This window comes from Dermacentor silvarum, chromosome 2, assembly GCF_013339745.2.
Source record: "Dermacentor silvarum isolate Dsil-2018 chromosome 2, BIME_Dsil_1.4, whole genome shotgun sequence".
In the NCBI taxonomy this organism is placed as follows: Eukaryota; Metazoa; Arthropoda; class Arachnida; order Ixodida; family Ixodidae; genus Dermacentor; species Dermacentor silvarum.
Window position 1 is genome coordinate 153,081,200 of NC_051155.1, and position 20,756 is coordinate 153,101,955.

At 46.1% G+C, this 20,756-nt stretch overlaps 1 protein-coding gene across 1 annotated transcript in view; it reads left to right on the forward strand.

The window, feature by feature from the left end:
• Positions 1-2,042: 2,042 nt before the first annotated feature.
• Positions 2,043-20,756, forward strand: part of LOC119441922 (homeobox protein aristaless) — a 126,460-nt gene continuing 107,746 nt past the window's right edge. The window contains exon 1 of the mRNA XM_037706584.2: positions 2,043-2,413. Within this exon, the coding sequence (XP_037562512.1) occupies positions 2,332-2,413 (82 nt within the window). The 5' untranslated portion in view covers positions 2,043-2,331. The remainder of the gene's footprint in view (positions 2,414-20,756) is intronic.

The following is a 20,756-nucleotide window of genomic DNA, read 5'->3' on the forward strand; positions in this document are numbered from 1 at the left end:
ACATTATTTCTCACCACTTCAGCGTTGCTGCAGTTTGCGCTAAAGGGCAACGCTAGCATCCGTATACTAAAACACTTCTGTTAAATATGCCTGTTCAGCCTACGATCGCGACATTTATATTGTGAGGGTACTGCTCTCTTATAATGACGCACTTCGAATTGCTTAAGCGCTTTAGGACGTTTTAGGAACTTAAATAGATTTCGCAAATGGAATTAAAAAAACAAGAAAAAACATCTCGCGGGTTGTTGCAACATACATTTTGCTGTACTTATTTTTTACACCGAGTGAACATAAAAAAAGAAAGAAGAACCGTGACGACAGCGCGACGTTCATAAAAATGGTATTTTTAATTTGGCCAGGAAAAAAAAAAACGCTTTGACACGCTATATAGTATAAGCGGGCAGAAGGAGTATACTTATTATTGCCATTTATTCACTGAAAGGTTGAGGCAGCTCAGCAAAGGTTATTGAAGCCGGTTTTACCAAGCGGGGAAAATGGAAGGGTGGTCACATCGTCGGTGGCACATTGCACATATCCGCAGCAGCGCACACACGATATAGATAGACAAGGCATGCGCGTTTATGTGTATACCCAGAAAAAGCTGTCGCTGCTTTATCACGCAGCGTGCTGTTGAATCGCATGTGCGTTAGTTTTCCGTACTTGTGTTGGGGCGCGCCGTTCTTGGAGGGTTACTCATGTGCAAGTAAGTGCAAGGAATATTGTAGTCCCCATGAATAAGGTTATACTTATACATTTACGAAGGAAACCTTCAAGTCTGCGCTTCCCACTGCACAGCCACCTGCGGGGTCACTTCTTCTGGCTTTCAGTATTTTGTTCCTTGAAGCGTGGGAACCTTTTTGCACGAAGTCGCGGTGCTATGCTATAATGATAACTTCTGGTCACCGCAGTATATCTTCCGCCTTTATGCAGCATCGCGTCTGGCAGCATGTTGAGGAGAAAGAGGTTTAACGACCGTCGCGAAAAACAACGGCGAGTGTCGAGCCCGTGACACCGGCCGCGTCGCGCAGGAATTGCCGAAGCGGTCAAGAAACGTCAACGTAATGCGAGGGCTGATTATAGGGGCGAAAAAATAAAATACAAAAAAATGTGTACCGCCAGGAAGCCCATACGCATTCAGAGCCTGCTTGTGTCGAGGTAAAAGAATGCATTTGATGCCTATGACTTTCGTGGACTGGGTTCGATGCGATCGCGTCAGGCACTCGCGAAGGGCAGCGACTTCGCCCAATACGGCGATTTGGCTTAGCAGCACGCGGGGTGGCAATTTCTGGCGAGTGAATCTCGGCAAATTACAGTACACCATTCCCATTGGAAGGGCGATTCCCGGGCGGATAATTCATGTGCTCGATGTGGCCCTATACGCGAGTGACAGCTTCACTCGCGCTCTCTCTTCTTCCTGTCTTACGCGAAGTGCATGGAACGCGGTGTCATGCAGTGTCACCTGTCGCCTGTCAATTCTTTCTTGCTCTGTTCGTCCGTTGGCGTCGTTTTTGCGACGCTGTGCATCACCGATCACCTGGCGAGTGTATTCTGACTTCCCCGATAGACGCGAGCAATAAATGACGGAGAGGACAAGAGCGACCTGTGACGGCGCCACGCTACCAAGTCGCCACAAGAAGCGACGATTACGAAGCCTGCTGCGCACGACGGACAAGGGTGCGCACACAGATGGCACGCCAATATGCGAACCTAAACAAGCGACGAAACTAAAAAAAAAAATACGAAAGAAGGACACAAGACGGCAGGGCGCATCGAGAAAGGAAGCTCAAACTTTGCGCGTTTTCCTCGTTGCGGCCGAGGTGGTCGTGGTTGGGGGGTGGACGGCTCCCGAAGGCGGTTCCCTTCGCCGGGCGGCAGCGCGCGTCGGGTTGGCTGCTACGCGGCCAACCGGTCCCAACCGAGGCGGGCTGCACGGCCCCCCCGGATCCCGCCCCGCAACACCCCGCGAGACCCCCTCCTCGGCTCGCGAATCGAGACTCGCATACGAACATCAGAACGCGTCACGCTCGCCGCGGCCCTCGACACGCAGGCGCACTCGTGCGCACCGGCTGCAGGACTCGGAACCAACCCCTCCCGATATTTGTGGCGTGCACGCGCGCCCACGTTCGCCGTCGTTGGTGCTTGTTTCGCGAAGTTTTGGTCGTCGTTCGTTGGGTGTGCTGCTGTTCGCCGGCGCTGTTCCTGCGTGGTGCCACGGCCGCGCCACGACGAGCGCGCGGTGTTCGCTATTTGTGGTCGTCGTTCGTGTTTCGGCGGAGGAGTATAGCCGATGGAGCGGCGGCATGAGGACTGACGGAGCTACTGGCGACTGCCATGGTCCACAGCCCTCTCGCGGCGCACGACGCTCAAGGTAGCGCTGGCAGGCACCAAGCTCTGCTTCTCGACGGCGACCGAGGTGAGTGAGACTCGCAGACGACGTGGCGATGTGACGCGTGCGATGTAGCGGTGCTTTACGGTGCGTCACGCGGTTCGCACGAACTGTCGATGTCGGTGCTTCTGTGATACGCAGGTGGTTGCATGCGCTCGGCTCTATGAAGCTGCCGCGTCGACGCTGCATTGGCTGTGGCATTATGCCACTTAGTATACTCACCGTGGAATATGCATTTTGACGGGGTTGGGATAAACACCCGCGTACTGAGGTTTTGCTGCGCGTTAAGAAGCCCCCTTAGCTCAAGTTAGGCCATGATGACGATGTTTCACACAGTCAGGGAGACGTATTCCTTTAAGACTTTAGAGAGTCAGCCATCGATAATCGATAATTCGCTTTGCTCGTTGATAGCTGCCACACAAAAGCTTTCCCCACCGCCGCCGGGTCACCAGCCTGACAGGGGCTGATGATGATGAGGAGCAGGAGGATTTAATGGCATCTTCTTTGAAACGGGGCGGTGAGTCACCCAGTCTCGTTGATTGTGGCAAATGAGGTAGTGCGCGCCATGTGTACTGTAAACACGCCGCACTGTGCATGTAACCAACCGGGCCATGCGTTGCAGTGGTTTCATGCATGAGTCATCCTCGGCGTTCGATGCCGTGTAGGTCCGACTTCTTCGTTTTCTTTTTTGGTTAAGTCTGGAGTCGTATTGTCACGTAGTCGCATCTTCTGAGAGCTTGAGAAGAGAGATTACTTTGCTAATGGATAGCTGATGGCTAGATCAGTTAATGTAAAGACGTACAGTCATAAAATGGGATCACCCCTACTCTCCAAAGACACTCTCATGAGCTTTAGCTTCGCACGCGCATTATATTCGCTGTATTGCGTTTTGTCTTTGCACTCCACTTTGTAGGGGTGTGCGAATTTGAATAGCTTTGGAATAACGAATCGAATATTCACTTGTCGTAAATGCGAATATTTTTCGAATAGTTTTCCAGTATTTTAATATATCTACTGTGTGCAATAAAACACAAAGTTGAAGCAAAAGTAGGATAATTTTTCATCCCCACGGGCATAACATACTCATAAAGCTTCAGAAGTTATGTAGTGCAACAAGCTACGTTATACAGGGATCACTCGCACTCTCCGAAAAGTCCTGTGTATGCGAACAAACTGCTTAATTGTTCCTAATAATCTTTAATAAACTTCCACTTTAATAAACAACGCTTGATAATGCGCAATGTAAGGACAGAAATTTCCTAAGCTTATGAATACCACGATATCAATACCGTTTTACATCAACTGTGAAAATGGCTGCTCATTATTCGAAAAGTATTCGATATTCGATTCGTATTAGATTTTGTCTCAAAAATTACTATTCGTACACGCCTACCACTTTCGTTCACAACATCGCCGCATAGAAAAACCATTGCTGACATTTCGTTGTCCATAGAATTCTAAAATCCTTCAATTAACGTTTGACTAGAAGATCTAGCGACTTCCACTGTGAGAAATACGAGAACCTGCCTTCATTATATATCTATAGCTTCACCCTTAAACGTTTCGTGGGGTAATTCGCTGTCATATACGCACTGGCGATGTAAGTTATACCACGCTGATATTTGTGTTCTTTCGAAGGTATATGCTTTCATTTGCCTTGTGGGCACAAAACGCCCAAACATTAGCATGCAGGTAGGCCTCCTGAGTTATTGCGATAGAATATACAAGTGAGTAAGGTATCAACGTTACTGGTATCTGAAAAAACCTGTATTTATTTTTAAATGTGTTAGCAGTATCACTTAAGTGAGGCTTCTTACGAAACCTATATGGCAGCATGAACGTAGCGTTTTATGCGCTCTATCCATCACGTACCGGGTGTAAGCTAACGTTAGGCAAGCTGTTTTACTAAACAAATCATTAAGAAAACATGGTGCAAGTTATGATTTTATAAGATCTGCGGTGCTCGGTCATCCAAGGTCACACGACCAAACACTGTAGGTCTTATAATCTTATTTTGCACCGTGTTTCTTAATTATTTTTGATCAGCTTATATAGATAAAGTTAGCTGATGGGACACCCTATATATAACTGGTATTTATTGTACGTTTAAATACGACTTGTCGCGCGTATACTATATTAGTAGCGAGCAAGTCCAAAGCGACTAGAGCGTTTCGTCGTGATTACAATTAAGTTGGACCGCGTTTGCAATCGGGGCTTAATTTAGGCTCCAGCACGTTGTATACGCTTCGAACAAACTATGCTTAGAAATCGAACGAGTGATTTCACATCGCGCCCCATGTAATTGCGCGTCATATGTGCTCTCATCCGTCTTATCTTGTTCGCGTTTGAATTTATTCTGATGCTATGCTATGATTCAATGCTATGGTATACAAGCATTGTTACGCAAGGAATCTGAACAGGCAAAAAAAAAAGAAAAAAGCGAAAGACGAAGCACGTAACTGACACACTAATACAACGCGCAAGACAAAGCACGTAACTGAATCGTCACCGAGTCAATCAGCGCGTACAGCGCGTCGTAATTGCAGCCTCCGCGATCAACTTCAGAAACATTTTCAGAGCTAATTGCGGAGGCCACGCTCCGCTGTGCTGAGCACGGTGAACGCCACCTAGGTGGCGTTGGTAGTGCTTCTTGATGCCAGCGTCCCTTCGAATGCTGGCATCGAGGCGTCGTAGTGCTGAGACCACCGAAGCGTTCACTGTCGGTGCGCGTTAGTGTCATAATGCAGTACTTCTCTTTTCTGCTCGTAGGCGGCGGCACCGCCCCGAGCAAGAGCGCGGGTACACGGAGGAGTGTTAGATATATAAGGCGCGTCTGTGTAGCTCTCTGCAGATGCGTTTGTGGCGCAATGGGTTAAACGCTCGGCTATCTATCGTCGCGGACCGAGAGGTCGTGGGTTCGATTTCCAAATTTTGCATGTTTGTAAAAAAGCTTGCACAGGCTACAGAAGATACAGGAAGACAAACTCTTGTCCTCATTGCCCTTTTTCTAGAGTATACGGTTTTTGCTGTCAGATATGTCTATGTCTTGACAAAGGTTGGCCATGGTACAAAATAAGTCAAAGTGATATAAAGACAAAGACGCAACTATGTAGTTCGCAGGACTTAGCACCTGCCATGTGCACAGAGCTCTTTGTACTATATACTTGGTCTTTCTCGCGCTATGATTTTTCGTTCTTTGTTATGAACCATGACTCGCCAAAGAAAACGTTTTGTGTAGCCATGTCTCCCGACAAGAAATCTTACACTGAAAAAATTCAAGCGTAATACATACTAATGTTAAACCGCGGCGTTTAACGGTCTCGTCACCCTTTCATTATCACTGCACCGACGTGCGCGAAAGGCGCGTCAGATATATGGACAGAGTGTCATTTTCGTCAAGCAAAGCTACACAGCCTTGTAACACAGGTGCGCCGATTGACACTATTATTCAAAGTTCCATGGCTCTATCACGGTAAACATTGATGTTGTCGAAGTGCATACGCTGCAACAGGGATATAGCGAGAGTATTTAGAACTCTCGATTCCAGCGGACGACACAATGTACACGCGCACCTGTTGCATTTTGTTTCAGTGACTCAATAAATTAGACTATATACAGCTGCATTTCAGCGTGCTTCAAGCTTGCGACATATTAAAACAGAAAAGAAAGTTGCAAATGATGGTACTACATGTGTACCATCGTGTACCACCAACTCTGTGGCAAAAGGGCAGTTTTTTTTTCTTTTTTCGTGCCGCTTTTTGCAATTCCTCGACTATATAACGAGCACGGTCGCAATTTCCATTCTATACGAAATGCACGCGTTCGGCCTGACCGAAAGCCGCTTCGGCCGGCCTCCAAGGAAAGGGTTCTGGTAAGTGCATGCGGCACTCAGTCAAAGCCACGATCGAAAATGACAACTTCTAATGCACACATGAGTGATCTGCAGCGGCTAATTTTCTTGCAAGACGTCTTGGCGAGCGCCTGCTGCTGCTAGCTGGCCGCCTTCGGCGAGCCGGCGGCGTCGATTAGAGCGTCACAACGCCGCCTTTATGTGGTGCCCCGAGGGGATCGGCACATCCTAGAAGGGAGGCAGCCTTTGAGGCTTTTTCCACAGGGAGCTTAATCTCCCGCCCGCGTGGCCGAGCTCTGTGGCTATATAGTATGTGATGCGCTGGCGACAATCTATTGCTTCTTCAGAATAGTGTATTGTTAGGTTGGTTGGTTCGACATATTCCGTAACACTTTAGGAGCGTCTTACCTGTTCATATATGCTCCTATACCCTCCATGGAGTATACCCTTTTATCGCACACCTTAGCATAAGTGTTCTCTTGAACTTCTTATCGTTTGATCTGTACGTACCCTAGCGGGATAGTGGCGTAAAAATGAGGATTCTCAGCAAATGGGTTGCAATGGATGGCTTTTCTTTCGGCGCGTTAGCAATTTATGTTTCCCGAGCACGAGGAGCACCTTGGTAAGAGCGGCACATAGTTGTTGCGAATAAAAATGGTGAACTCTTCCTGTAAAATTAGTCTCAACGCAGCACACCTGACGTTACAAAGTGTAGAATAAAAATCTATGCAAAGCTATAATGTCTCGCAGCATGCAGTGCTCGATATTCACACGAGAGAATGAAAAACATGATGTATGTTTCTCTCATTTGGACAGCCACTAACTGTTCACTTAGGTGGTTTGCCGTGTTCCGAAAGATCCTGTCTCCCATAATAAAGTAGTTCACAACCATTTCAGCTTCTTGGTGTGTCATGTCCCCGGAGCAAGGACACACACACACGAGCACGGGAACGCATTCTGGACGCAAGGACAGTCAATACGTGATGTGTCTTGTCTTGTTTCTGTGCCAGGAGCAATTAAATATTTCCTTCGTTAAGAAGCGTTGAGAACTCCGCTCCTCTATACGCTGCTCGTGCTGTCTTCGTGTACTGCACCAACTCATCACGCCATAGCAACAAGCCGAAGTATGCATGTGCTTTACCTGCGGTTCAGCTTTCTGTTGTATCTATGTATTCTCTCGTGAGAGACAGAGAGAATCCCAAAGAAGCTATAGCCATCTCTGTTTGTCTCCATCTTGAACGTGCGTGTACTACCACCGCAGATTTGAAGCTTGCAGGCTCATTTGTCAATAAGTGATTTGCCACTCTATACTGGGTGTGCACATATTAATCAACAGTATATTCGAGTGTCTGCAAACAACCTTTACAGCTTTTCATAGGCTATAGAGAGACAAGGAGAAGTTTACAGGAAAGCTGAGTATAGTCTATAAGGTATACATATCGAGAGCCAATAAACTCTCACTTTATCATGAAGGTATTGTTGCTCACTAAGAGCGCCGCGTATACTTCGATGATAATTTAATTTACTTGAGGGCCGAGAACTATACCGACAAAGTACGTAGAAGCTGATTGAGAGGCGCTGAAATGAATGCGTTCGTACATTCATTTAACGTTGTAGGCAGGCCGGTAACATATTTCTTGTCAGCATTTTCAATATATTAATACCTTAATTAGTCAAATAATCAAGTGAGAGGCGGCGATCGTGGCTAAATTCAGCAGCACAAAAAAAAAAACTAAGAAAAAAGAACGATGGGTCATGATGATGACATCACGAAGGGTGCTAGGAAAGTATTAAAAACATGCTGATGACAACATTTAAAGTGTGTTTTATATAAACAGAAACAAAAGTGGCATAACTAATGAGTCACATTGCAACAAGGAGAACTTCAATTGAGACGACACGGCGAATAAAGAGGCTTTATACAAATAAGACGATATACTGCAACGAAAGCATGCCGTAGAACACGAAGAGGAAGAAGGCGCTTTACTGCGGCAACAAAAAGATTGTTGGAAATACCTTTTCGAACACTTGGTCTGGACTTAACAGAACCTGCTATTCTTTCGTTCGGGGCGTCCACTTTGGGATTCAGCCACAGGGATATGCTTGCTTCGCTGTCCAAACATTTCTTGCAGAATTCAAACGAATGCCCTGCTAAATTCTATCTTTTTTGTACTTTTAAATTAAATATTACTCATTCGATATGACTTTCTTGATTTTATTTTAAGATAATTCTACGCTATTCAATGCTAATTCCATAGATATTTATGGGCAACAACAACAACAACATGCAAGCAAGTTACGCCGCTCTGACATCGGGACAACGTCGCGGACCGGCTTGGCGCGTCACGGAGCCGGTGACACTACAGTTGGGCACAGGAGCCGACGCCTTTACCCGGAAGTAAAGACACCCATGACGTTTGCTGCCGAAAAGCTCAAAATGCAAATTCTTCACCTAAAGCCACATTTTGTTAGCGACATTTTGCTGCAAATTGTAAGGTGCCTTATTCATAGGAGATGACGAATAATTTGTGCGTATTATATTTCGAACGTGTGGAAGTCACTGAGCTCGTGACCACCGTTATCTTCGGGCTGCATACAGAGGTTGAGAGGGAGAGCACGTACTGCAGCGTCACTGTCTCGCTCCTGGGAGCATGCCTATATGCGTGCTACAGGCATTCTGCACCCATTCCCCCGGTGTAGGGTAGCCAACCGGACGTTATTCTGGTTAACCTCCCTGCCTTAATTCTGCCTTTCTCGTGCTTCCTTCCTTCACGCATTCTGCAACAGGGGTTGGTGACGGAACTTCTTATATACTAGCGAAGCAGATTCGAAGCTCTTGATCATGACTACGAATGTCAGCTAAGCCATGACTATGTATGTCATGGACTATTTACTCATACAACTCATGTCATTATCTTTGTTCAATTCACAATTTATTGTTTTGATGAAGCCGGCGTCACAATAGTTGTCAATTTTTCCATTTACATCCAAATCAGCCAAACTTGTGTATCGCGAGAACACGCATAATTTACTCTCCGTGTTAAGCCAAGCATCGTTTAAATGTATGCACTGTACGTCGAAAGACACTATAGAGATGTTTCATGCCTTCACATGTCGGAAGTTCAGCGACCCGCCTATACGACATATAGTGGACTCGTGTTAAATCAAAATACTTGGGAGTGCAGGGTTTTGATTGAATTCGCAGATGTTAGAATTACCCAAAGAGAAATAGAATGTGGTCAATAAATAGAAATTATGGGTTAATGTAAGAAAAGAAAAGTGCAGAGCATGAGTTTATTTACGTGGACAAGTATACATAGAGATAAAAATGTATATTTTATGCCTCCTTCACTATGAACTTAAGTTAAGTGAAGCTCCGAGTTAAATTTGTAAAAGAGTATACAATTCTTGAACCATCCCCACGTCGCTTACCATATACTCTTGTTTAGTTAAATCCTTGGTCAAAAACGGAATAGCAGGGCAAATTCATCAACCAGAACAAGCTAGTGGCTCCTAATCGGAGCTATGCTTGGCCGATAAAGACGTTTGGAGCTGAGCAATTTGCTTAAAGCGCACCGCGGTGTCTACGTGCCGGCTGGCGGCGCGGCAGCATTTCGAGGAGACGGGACACGTTAAGAAACCCAAAAAGAATCAAAATTAAACTGGATACCTTCGTTACAGCCTTCGTCATGACACACCGCAAAAGTGGGCTATGTTATTTTTATTTTATTTTATTATTTTATTTGTTTTTTGAGAGTTCGAACATTCTCTCTTCGCACGACCAACATTATACACAAAACCTACCCGGGAGTTCCCGCGGCTTTCACTGCTATAGGGATATCCCAGTACAGAGCATCAGCTGCGGCCTTGCATCCCCAATCAACGCACACATTATAAAGCACATGTGCCCTCTCAGTCCGACCCCCTTCATAAAGTGAATGGATCACTACCCCCGAAAGCTTATGACCAACATGGTGGAGCCTTCTGGTATACAGCACATAACAAGGACTCTAGATCTGCAAGACTACATCAATATGCATACTCCGGACCTGGAGTAAAAGAAGTGTTTATCTCTCTCTCTTGTTCTCTAGTGTGGCCACCCGTGTGGCCACATATACGCTGCTGCAGAATACAAACCTGTATTGCTTGTGTTCACGTCAAGTTGGTGTCAACACCATAGTCTCGACCGTTCGCGCCTTGTGCATGGATGTCTTCTCATCAGCCGTTTTCGACCCCATAGCTCTATAAAACAGGAATCCGGCAATAATAAATTAACCGAACGCATTGTTTGTACCAGGTGACGTCAAAATCCGCTGAAAACATAGCGGGCAAACCGGAATTTAGAAATTGGTTCGAATTAACGGCAATATTGAATTATATGTATATATATATATATATATATATATATATATATATATATATATATATATACGGCTTTTGAATATTATTGCGAGCCATGGCAAGACGACGTGTAACCAGTCCTACAGACATCCAAACGCGCAGACGGGAACCCATTGAGAAGATAACGCAACGACCAAGCACTGCTTCTCGTGAAGTTCCAGTAAATTCCAGTCTGAAAAGGACAACACCACATGGTAAGTTAGTATTGTGAATAGGGAAAATTGAGATAAACATGCCTGTAATAGTTAAAGAACGAATAATAACTGACAAATGTACAAATGTATAATGCTGCACGGCAAATAATGGACGCATTCACCATAAAAAAAGAAAGAGAGGAAAAGAAATATAGTGACTGTATACAAGTTACACTTAAGTGGGAGCGCAGTATGAGAATACCATCTTCATCATCTGTACATATCACGCGCAAAATCTGACATTTTTTCTGCCACATCAGTACATATCATCAGTGCGGGTCACGTCTTCCTCGTCGCCACATATCTCGGGCTCGCCTATATTACAATGTGTCATGTACGTGAAGAGAAGCTCTTAACAAGGCATTTGCGTGTGTTATACCTATATACGCGCTATTGCATATACGGCGTGCAATCGCACTTATACAGTTAGTTCCGAATATATGTGCACTGTGTTCTGGTGTTGCCCCTTTTTACGTATCGCCAATTATAGCGCACTTAGTTTGAAGGCTGCTGAACCAACCCGAGAAACAGCATGATTTCGAAGTAAATGTAGAACAGCGTTCCCTGAAACGGTTTATTCACAGTTACTCCATGTATTTATTCTTGACGTCGCGAGTATACCGTCCCCGTTATGAACTCAATGTCGATGTTTCTGAAAGCCAACTTAAACGCCTATATATAACTTATCCGTGAAAGTGCGATGCATCAGCTGAAAGGAAGCAGAAAAGCCATTTCTAAAAATATTCCGCGAGGTAAATACACATGGCTGTTGGCTCGAAGGACTTGGACACGTCCAAACAATCAAGTAAAAAAATGACTTTGAGCCCATTAGGACGCATAATTTGCGAGTGCATAAGCGTACAATAAATATCGAGTGGAGCGAGCCGAAAGCAAGCTATGCCAAACCCACTATAAGCGGAAACTTAAACATGTTTGAATACCGGTCCTTCTTCTGGATTGAGATTACCGGCACGTATATTTCTCAGTATCGCGTGAATTGGCACTGCGCCTTTCGCGGGTCTAGTTTTCTTTACCTCTTTCTTTCTTTATTTATTTATTTTCTTTTCTTTTCTTCTTTCTTTCGCCGTGTTGCCTGGCATATTCCCCTTGATAGCAAACATCGAGAAATTGTACCCTTGGGCCTTCTTTTTCTGACAAGGGCAAGTGCTCAAAAAACTTTTCGTTCGTAAGATCTATTCTTCACTGGCGCTTTCGGTAGCCATCATCATGCTGACTCCGATAAGTCGTATACGCGCTCTCTACACGAACCATTGCTCCGTGTGCGAGGGACTTCAGTCTCCCCTGAGTGCCAAAGATCGTAAAGCCCTTTAACATCCTTTCTAATAATTGCTATAGCTAAGCTGCACGTCATTTTTTTTTTTGCAGCCTTTATTCGAGAATCCCAAGGAGAAAAGAAACGGTGGAGAGATTGAAATTGTGCCCAGAGCACTGAAATGCACTGAAATGCCCCGGGGCTTCAAACGAAGGCTGGTGTTTGCTATAAACACAATGAATAGTGCCAATAACGGGACAGGTGATACGAAGTGGTGAACAAGTGATATAAACCGACTACATATTGCCCAACTCAGAACCCTTGTCCTTGCGCGCTTCAAGTCTATATTAAGTGGCTCGGAGGATTAACCCGAAAGCGTCAACACAGCACAAGCTCGTTGCCGTTGTAGCTCCGAAACAGCGGCAGGCTTGAGATTCCAAGAAAGAGAAACTACGCAGTAAGAAAGTGAAGTTCGTCGATGGCTCCATGCGGCATGAATGTAACGCTATACGGCTGCACTCGTAACGTTACAGTACGGTCACGCGCTCATTTACCTGGAAACTTTGAAAGCGGGGTGCACCGGTGCGTCAATTAATGTACATATGGAGCGCATACAGTGTCTTAGACCTGCGCAACCGCGAGTTCTGCGTGCGCAGAGGAAACAAGCTTTCCAGCACTTGCAGTAAGTAATAAGCGCGCGGGTGACACACCCAGCTCAAATTGAACACTGCACGTTTATATACAGCAAGAGATGCGGAGACACTCCCTTTTTGCCAAAAGCAGGCGCGGCGCCCTTCTTCTCTTATAGCCGAAGACGGAGAGGAGCAAATGGACAAATCATCATTCAAAAAAAAATAATAATAATAATAAAGAAAGAAAGAAAGATCGCGTCACCTGAGAAAACAAAACATTGTCTCCCGCTCCTCGGCAACCCTGCTGGCGACTACATGTTTACTTTTCGGGAGTGTCGCGCTGCAGCTATAGCCCCGGCCTCGCTCGGTTGCTCGTTTGCGTCTGTCGCGCGGTCCTCGCGGCGCCAACAAAGGCGTGGACGGAAGGGGGGGGGGGGGGGGGGGGTCGCACGCCCGGTTGATTGTTTCGTAAATGTTTCAGCGCCTACCTTTCTTTTCATTCGACGTGCTTCCTTCCTTCCTTTCTTGCGTCTTTCTTATTTTTTTTTCTCACAGATTTCTTTCGTCTAGAAAAAGTATACTTAGCGCACTTTGTTTCCAACGAGCCACCTCGTTTCCTCGAAATTTAGTCGGCGGATGCCAGGGCGTAGTCGTCGCCTCACACTGTACCAGGCCGCACGGTGCGGTGACGTTGCATGGAGGGAAAGGGGGGGGGGGGGGGGGTCTGGCCATGGTGGCCGGCCACTGAGCCAGACAGTATACGTAAGAGCGAGCGCTTCATGGGGTTCGGCGCGGTTGTCCTTTAATTAAGGTGTTAATTGCGTTTCCGCGTTGCCCGTAATTACGGCAAGCTGCGCCGCCGCCGCGCATTTCTATACATGCAGGCGCGCACGTACATGTATATGACGGCTGCGCGCCGGCTGAAGGCGTGCATATGTATCTGCGCACTTTCTTACTTTTTTTTTAATTCTTTCTTACTTACTCCCTCTTTATGCGTTATCGCGTCACGTAAAACTACCCTTTCCACGGATATACTCGACTTGTTGCGAGCTTTACTGCGGCCACCTCCATGATTGCTTCCGTGCGAGGTCTCGTTCATTCTTTTTCAGTCGGCAGTTCTAACGAGGGGTAGATGTTATTTTGCCTATTTTTCTTCGCAGACAAGAAGCCGTATGCTTTCATGAAATTGACTCAGATTAGAGCAGTTGATGCGAGGGCCTATGCGACGGTATATACTGTATGGGCCCGCCGCACTGGCCAATTATATTTACCTTATCTCAGATGTGCGCTTGGTAAATGGAAAATTTGGGAGAGCATTTGTGTGGCGGGACCGGTCTAAAATGTTCTATACGACGACGACGGTCTGCACGCTGATTGGCCTGGCTGTATCGAGATATCGTTATACTGAGAGAACGGTTCTGGGAACGTGGACAGACTGCTGAGTTCATGCTTCGTTCGCTTTAAACATGGATTCTGCGTTTTCGAACGAAATAAAGAAGCAAAACAAGAACAACGAAACAAAGAAAAGTATGCCGAATTTGATTTTCGGAATTCGATTTTAATCGAATATGGTCATAGATTGAGTGCATTATGTCTTGCGGAATTAGAGTGCGCTTATTGCTTAGAAATTACACAAATTCGAGGTCTTAATGCGCAGAAACATTGTATTTTATGTATATTGTGCAAAAAATATGGACTATTAAAGGCTGGAAGATACAGTCACGCTGGTTGCATGCGTAGAGTGATTGCTTTTGCAGACGACGTTTACTTGAAATAAATGTTATTTGCCGGCCAAGGTTACTGCGAAGGCCTCGTGCACCGATTTATTAGGGCTATTGAACGTGTCTGAAATAATTATCACGCGTACGTATATAGCCAGTTCTGTAGTTATAGCCAGAGACTCAGCAGTTAATTGTTTCGGCCACGTGTAAAAGAAAGCGCTTGAGGTTGCGAGGCTCTTGAAAGCTGAGATTGTGTACGACAAATTTGTCATATGCACTCTGAAGATAGTGCATATAACAGAATACCAGACAACGACTTCAGGTATAAGTGTAAAGGACGGCCAGGAACGAAAATGTTTACAAAATTAAACGTGCGCCCATGTGGGCAGTGCATATATATATATATATATATATATATATATATATATATATATATATATATATAGCATACTTTGTAGTGGATGACGAATGGTTTTTAGCGAATAACGGCTGTCATTCGAAATACGAGTGATCGATATCGGTGGCACCACTAGCATAGTTGGTAATTTTACTACCTAGAACGCCCACTTACTATACTTGAAGTTCTTGCTCTAGATATTTCATTTATTTAGGTGTATATTATGCTTTCTAGCAAAATCGCGAGTGGATATTACGGCAATTTTCAATGTCACTTTAGCGGCATCAGTGCACGAAAAAGAAAATCTCGAACATCGAAAAGGACGCAAAAAATAAAAAGGTGGCGCTGGTGCGATTGCTCCGCATATAAAGGGAAACGTACAGTCAGAAAAAAAAAGTTTGCGAACAATGCCCACAGAGGAAACGCTGAATTTTGTTATAGTCATTACATATGCAACTTCAAACTGAGAAAGAAAGGGCCGACTAATCTTCCCCCGCTCGAGCATCGCATCCAGTGCGTCACTCAGTTTCTAGTTGTGCACGCTGAATTCGACGAAATACACGAGCTTACTCCGCGAGCGCGGTCCACAAACTTTTTGTCCCCGATGACTGTACGCGTTCGTGTAATCGCGCTCTTGATTTAACACTTTTCGCTTCCGCTCCTGTACGGCGTTTCATTAACGAACGCCTGCGTGTGAGGCTCTTCATTTAGAGCCGTATACGGCAAGTCGGTCCGTCTGTTCCATAACCGATGTGGCTGTTCCGCGTTCTCCGTATGTTCCACATGGGGAAGAACCGTTCTGTCATTACTTCGTATATAGGCCTATATATATTTTTCAGAACCTGCGTGACTGTGTCCCAACCTCATTGCAATGCATGCATGAAAGTATACTATATACGCCGTTGTGCAACCCAAGAGCAATGCGGAAGCCGCTCTGACAAAATAAAATAAAAAATACAAATAATTAAATAGGAGGAGGGGGATAAAAAAATGCCCTTGAGCGGCCGGCGCACAACGGAACTATGGCGCACATCATTTCCATTCGTCATTGTTTCGAATGCAAATCGCTTTTCACACATGAAAACGGCAGGCGCGAAAAGCAAGGAAAATGGGACAACGCTTCGTTCGTCGCTTGTAATCGTATTTCTTCTACTTCTGCATTTATTTTTATGCCTATGATAATTCTCTGAAATCGCCCACTGGAACTTATTTTTCCTCGTTTCAACAACGCGAGAGAAATGGCGGAAGTCATATGCAACGGAAGGTGTGCTGCGGTGAATGCGTCTGAATATAGCTCTATAGAATTGGCTCTGTCGCAAGAGGGCTTCTATTGACCCTTTTCGCGGCGATCCCGTGGGCGCTGCCATGTTTGATCACGTGGTGACGCGTCCATTGCTTGCCTCAACTGCCTCCGTTGCCTCCTTGTTTACAATGGAAGTGTATGACGCCGGCGCTGCTGAGAAAGCCTCTGTTTTCGGAGATATCGTAGACGATGACTAGGTGGACGACACGAAGCTTTGATCACAGCTTCAGAGAACATGCAAAAGCGCTTTCTGAGCTGATTAAGCTATGTCCAAACGGCGCAAGCAGCGTATATGGTGTTTGTTCTAAAAGCGGTGCTAAATATGTATTCCAAGGTATCCAAACTAGAGCACTGCACGGGCCGATTTTTGCGGCCCGGGCCCGACCCGGGCCCGTTTTTACATTGGGCGGCCCACCCGAGCCCGATCAAAACATTTATGGCGAGACCCGAGCCCGGCCCAGGCCCGGAAATAATCTACGTTACCCGCCCGGCCCGGCCCGCCACCCCTTTACCTTAAGCCCGAGCCCGGCCCGAGCCCGGCTCGAGACCGACCCGAACCCGGCCCGAGACCGAAAAATACATGTTTTTCAGAGTTGAGAAGCCCGACAATAACTCGCAGAAAGCCCGAGCCCGGCCCGGGCCCGCGTCAAAAAACCCGAGCACGGCCCGGGCCCGGATCAAAAAGCACCCGCCGTGCCCGAGCCCGGCCCGAGCCCGTGAAAAAACTGCTCTACCCGGCCCGACCCGGCCCACGGGCCGGGCCGGGGCCGGGCCGGGCCCGGGCTTTCGGGTAAGCCCGAGCCCGTGCAGTGCTCTAATCCAAACATTCCGCTTATCAACTTTAAATCAGGATTATTGTGTTTTGCTCTTTGTTCTTTATTTGGCAAATATTTTGAAGCAGTGGCTTGTCAGTTTCTGACTCAGTGAAGTTCTTCGGTGCGGCCACTATCTGATTATTTTCTGCCTAGTCGCTCGCGGCTGTGCTCAGTTACGATAGATTTGTTCTTGCTGCGCACAAGGCTTGAAACGTAGCTGTTTTGTACATTGTAATACCTTGTAGCAAATATATATTACAGCTAGTAACTCGCTTACTCTTGTGGATCATCACGAAACATTCAGCTTCGACCATTCGTGCGCCATAGGTGTAGTCCGTCATTTATTGTGCGTATACAGTGTGCATATATTCAAGTGTGCGCCCATTCACTCATTCGTGGATACGTCGGCGATAGAGTGGGCGTACGCATAAGTTTTCCTGCCATTTGGGACAGATGTGTATAGATAACGTGCGCGAAACTTACTATGACAGGAAGCGGCGCTACTCCCTTTGTCATTGTTTAACGAGTGGTACTCTTGCCGACGTTCTGGGGATGAAGCCCTTTCTTTGAAGGTTAACGATACAAGGCTGGCAGATGAGCAAATTTCTATATCCTCGAGGAAAGCCGTACATCACGAAGTGCCGTAACACGTTCGTACAGTTGCAGCAGCGGTTCGCGAACTTGGCCACACAGATTCATTCTATTCCTTAACATGCCAGTCACTATTTTTGCAGCCATCTACTGCACACGTCTTCAATCCACATGATACAATCTATTATGATTGGAACACAGTGTGTTAGCGAAAACTCAGCTTGCATTTCCGACAGCTGATCGCACAGAAGCAAGGTATAGAAGCGGTAATGGTTTCGTATTCGTGCGCGGTCGCTGAGGAGAGGTATGGCGCGCCACCGTGAGCGCCATCTCGTTTCTCTAAAGCAAACTGCTCCGCGAAAAGGGTCAACAGCCCACTTATTTACGCAGTTACAACGCTGGCAGAGATACATGAGCGCAGACGCACCTGGATACACATGTCACAGCACCGTGGGCTAATTGTATAAAGCGACGACTATAAGCTGTCCCCCTACCCCGTGGCCAATGAAGGGAGGTCGCTGATGTCTTTCCTTTCTTCATTTTACTTTTTCACCTCTTGAAACAGATTATTTCTTTTGCCATGGCAGAAATTGTTTCACGTGCGGCAAGTTGGTAAAGCTGGATGGTTCTTTGTTCTGGTCTTTTTTGAGCACACTTAGCATGCAGAAATCATTTCGTAACAGAATTTTCCGTGTTTTGAATACAATTCAGAGTTGCTGAACAGCAGAACAGAGGCCGCAGAGAAGGCACTTGTGATAAAATTTCTGGAACAAAAACCTTATTATTTTGCTATTAGAGCTCGGTTGCGGTTAGGCTCCCGTTCTTGCGGCGGCGTCGGCGTTTTACCTCGCAAATGAGCGAACGAGCACGGCGAAGGATGAAAGGCTGAACGCGGAGCGCAGCGGGGGTTGAAAGACGGCGATAGCGAAGTGACCGCGAGGAGGGAAGCGGAGGAGGAGGGTATGGCGAAAGCGTGAGAATAAAACGTAGTGCCGCGCAATACGGGCTCTGCGGCGATGATGGCTACGAGATGGCACCAGAGTATAGCGCAAACAAAGCGCTGCATGAGCGGAGGTCTGTTTGCGGCGGCTGCTGGGAATCGCGCCCACGCACTGCCTCGCGCGATCTCCCGAATAGCGAGGCAGTCGCGCCACTCCTCGTTCCGTTTGCAACGTGTCGCGCGAGACAGATTGTCCGCGCCAGCCAATATATCGTCAAATGAAAACACGTAGAGAGCTGCGCTCAAATTTCGCATTAGGGAGTATCGTAATCGTCGGTGAATTTTTAAATAATGCGTTTAATACGTGCTTGCGTTTGTGGTGTTTTAATTTGAGATTACATCTCTTCTCCTGCGGCGGACGCCGCAACGTCTTTATGCATATCTTTATTTGTGCTCGATAAGATTTTCCGTGCTGTCGTCTCCATGAATACACTATATACAGTCGTTTTCCCTCTGCCTTAGCAAATGCATGTGCTCCCTGATGACCGTCCGCTGCTTATGACATCCTTTTTTCGCGTTTTACGTGGCTATTAATTTGTACCATGGTATACCAAAGGCGCACGTCCTGTTATATTTGCATATTATATCCTTGTCACAATGTTCCGTATGCAGTCTTATTAAAAGCATGCGGGATTCACGAGGGGTATACCTATCAAGGCTGCGAACATGATGTGCTGAGAACATGCTAATTATAGTATTGCGCGCGGAAACGTTATAGTTCGCCGATTTGTGCTAGTAAAATGGTGAATAAAAAGCACTCACTGTTCTTTGCACGGCCGCTGACGGGCTTGCTCACCCTATAATTCTAACACGACTCAGATATAAAGTTGCAACTCTTTTCTTTTGTTTCTTTTCATCAGTCAGTTGCATTCCCCGACGGCAGTTAGTCGCCTGTACGATGGATAACTTATACGTAATCAAAAATACACTGTTTAAAAAAAATGTACTTATTATTTTTTTTTACATGCGTCCGACACTTTCCCACCCTCTTACACTGTCTGCGTTTAACATTATTCACCAGCCAACTGCATCGTCTACCAGCGCATTTAATATACATATAGTACAGTTCCGAGGCAGTGACAAAGATGCGTACAGTGTGCACCTCTTGAGTGTGGCCCGTTTTTCCAGGGCTCGCGTCAGTTTATTATACGAGCGTACATGACTGTGACTATCCGGGATTGGACAGCCCACGACGCGAGATGTCATGGCGTCTTTTCCATCGACTGTCCTACGGAAGCGGCCACTGTCCTCCGGTGAGCATCGCGTGTCAAAGTACGCCGCCAAAGTGGCGTCTGTTTATATATACGGTTGTGCGTGTAATTAAAAAAGAAAAAGAAAAAAGCCCAGCAGCCAGCGAGTAGAGCGATATTTATAGGACATAAGCGGTTGTTGAACGCGGGATCTGAGCTTCGAGTTTTGACCGCCTATACGTACAGGCGACATGCAGTAAAAGACTAGCGACAAGGAAAGAGGAGAAGCCAAATAAAAATAAAACTGCTTCCCTAAATTTCACTACGCAGGATATATAGAAAAAAATGGCAAGCTTAACATTTCACGTGAATGATAGCTCACGTTCACTAAGCATCAAACGTCTACTGCGTAGTTGATCCACATCGACCATGTAGCGTAGGTTCTTTAGCGTTGCACTGGGAATACAAGCGTTCCAGAAAGAGAAAGGGGGGGGGGGGGGGGGGGGGTTGACACGCCCGCGGGAATCTCCGCATAAACGCAGAGAAGTTTCTTTTTGACACCGCCTACTACATTGTTAATTCATCACCATTTTATTATTTCCTTTACCTCCTCCTTTTGCATGATTTCCTTTCATTCCTTTCATTCCAACACACACAACTAACTTGATCCGTGTATGATGACTCAAGCATACGCTTTCTTTATTCTTTGTTTCATTTGTTGACCGTTTGAAAGGTTGTCGTCGTCGTCATCATCATCATGTCAGATCACTCAACAACTACAACAACCAACAGACGAGAGTCGAGCGCAGTCAACAGAAAACTTGCTTTGCGGAAAATGGCTTTTATCATCCAGCGTGATATCACGATTATTTTCCTTAACGCCGTGATCCCACAGTTCTGGGTTGCTGTTAGCGATACTTGAAGAACAGAAAGGAAAAAAAAGTAACTTGATTGTGCTAGGATATTGTCCTGCTAAAACTGGATAAAGCTGGTCATGAAATAC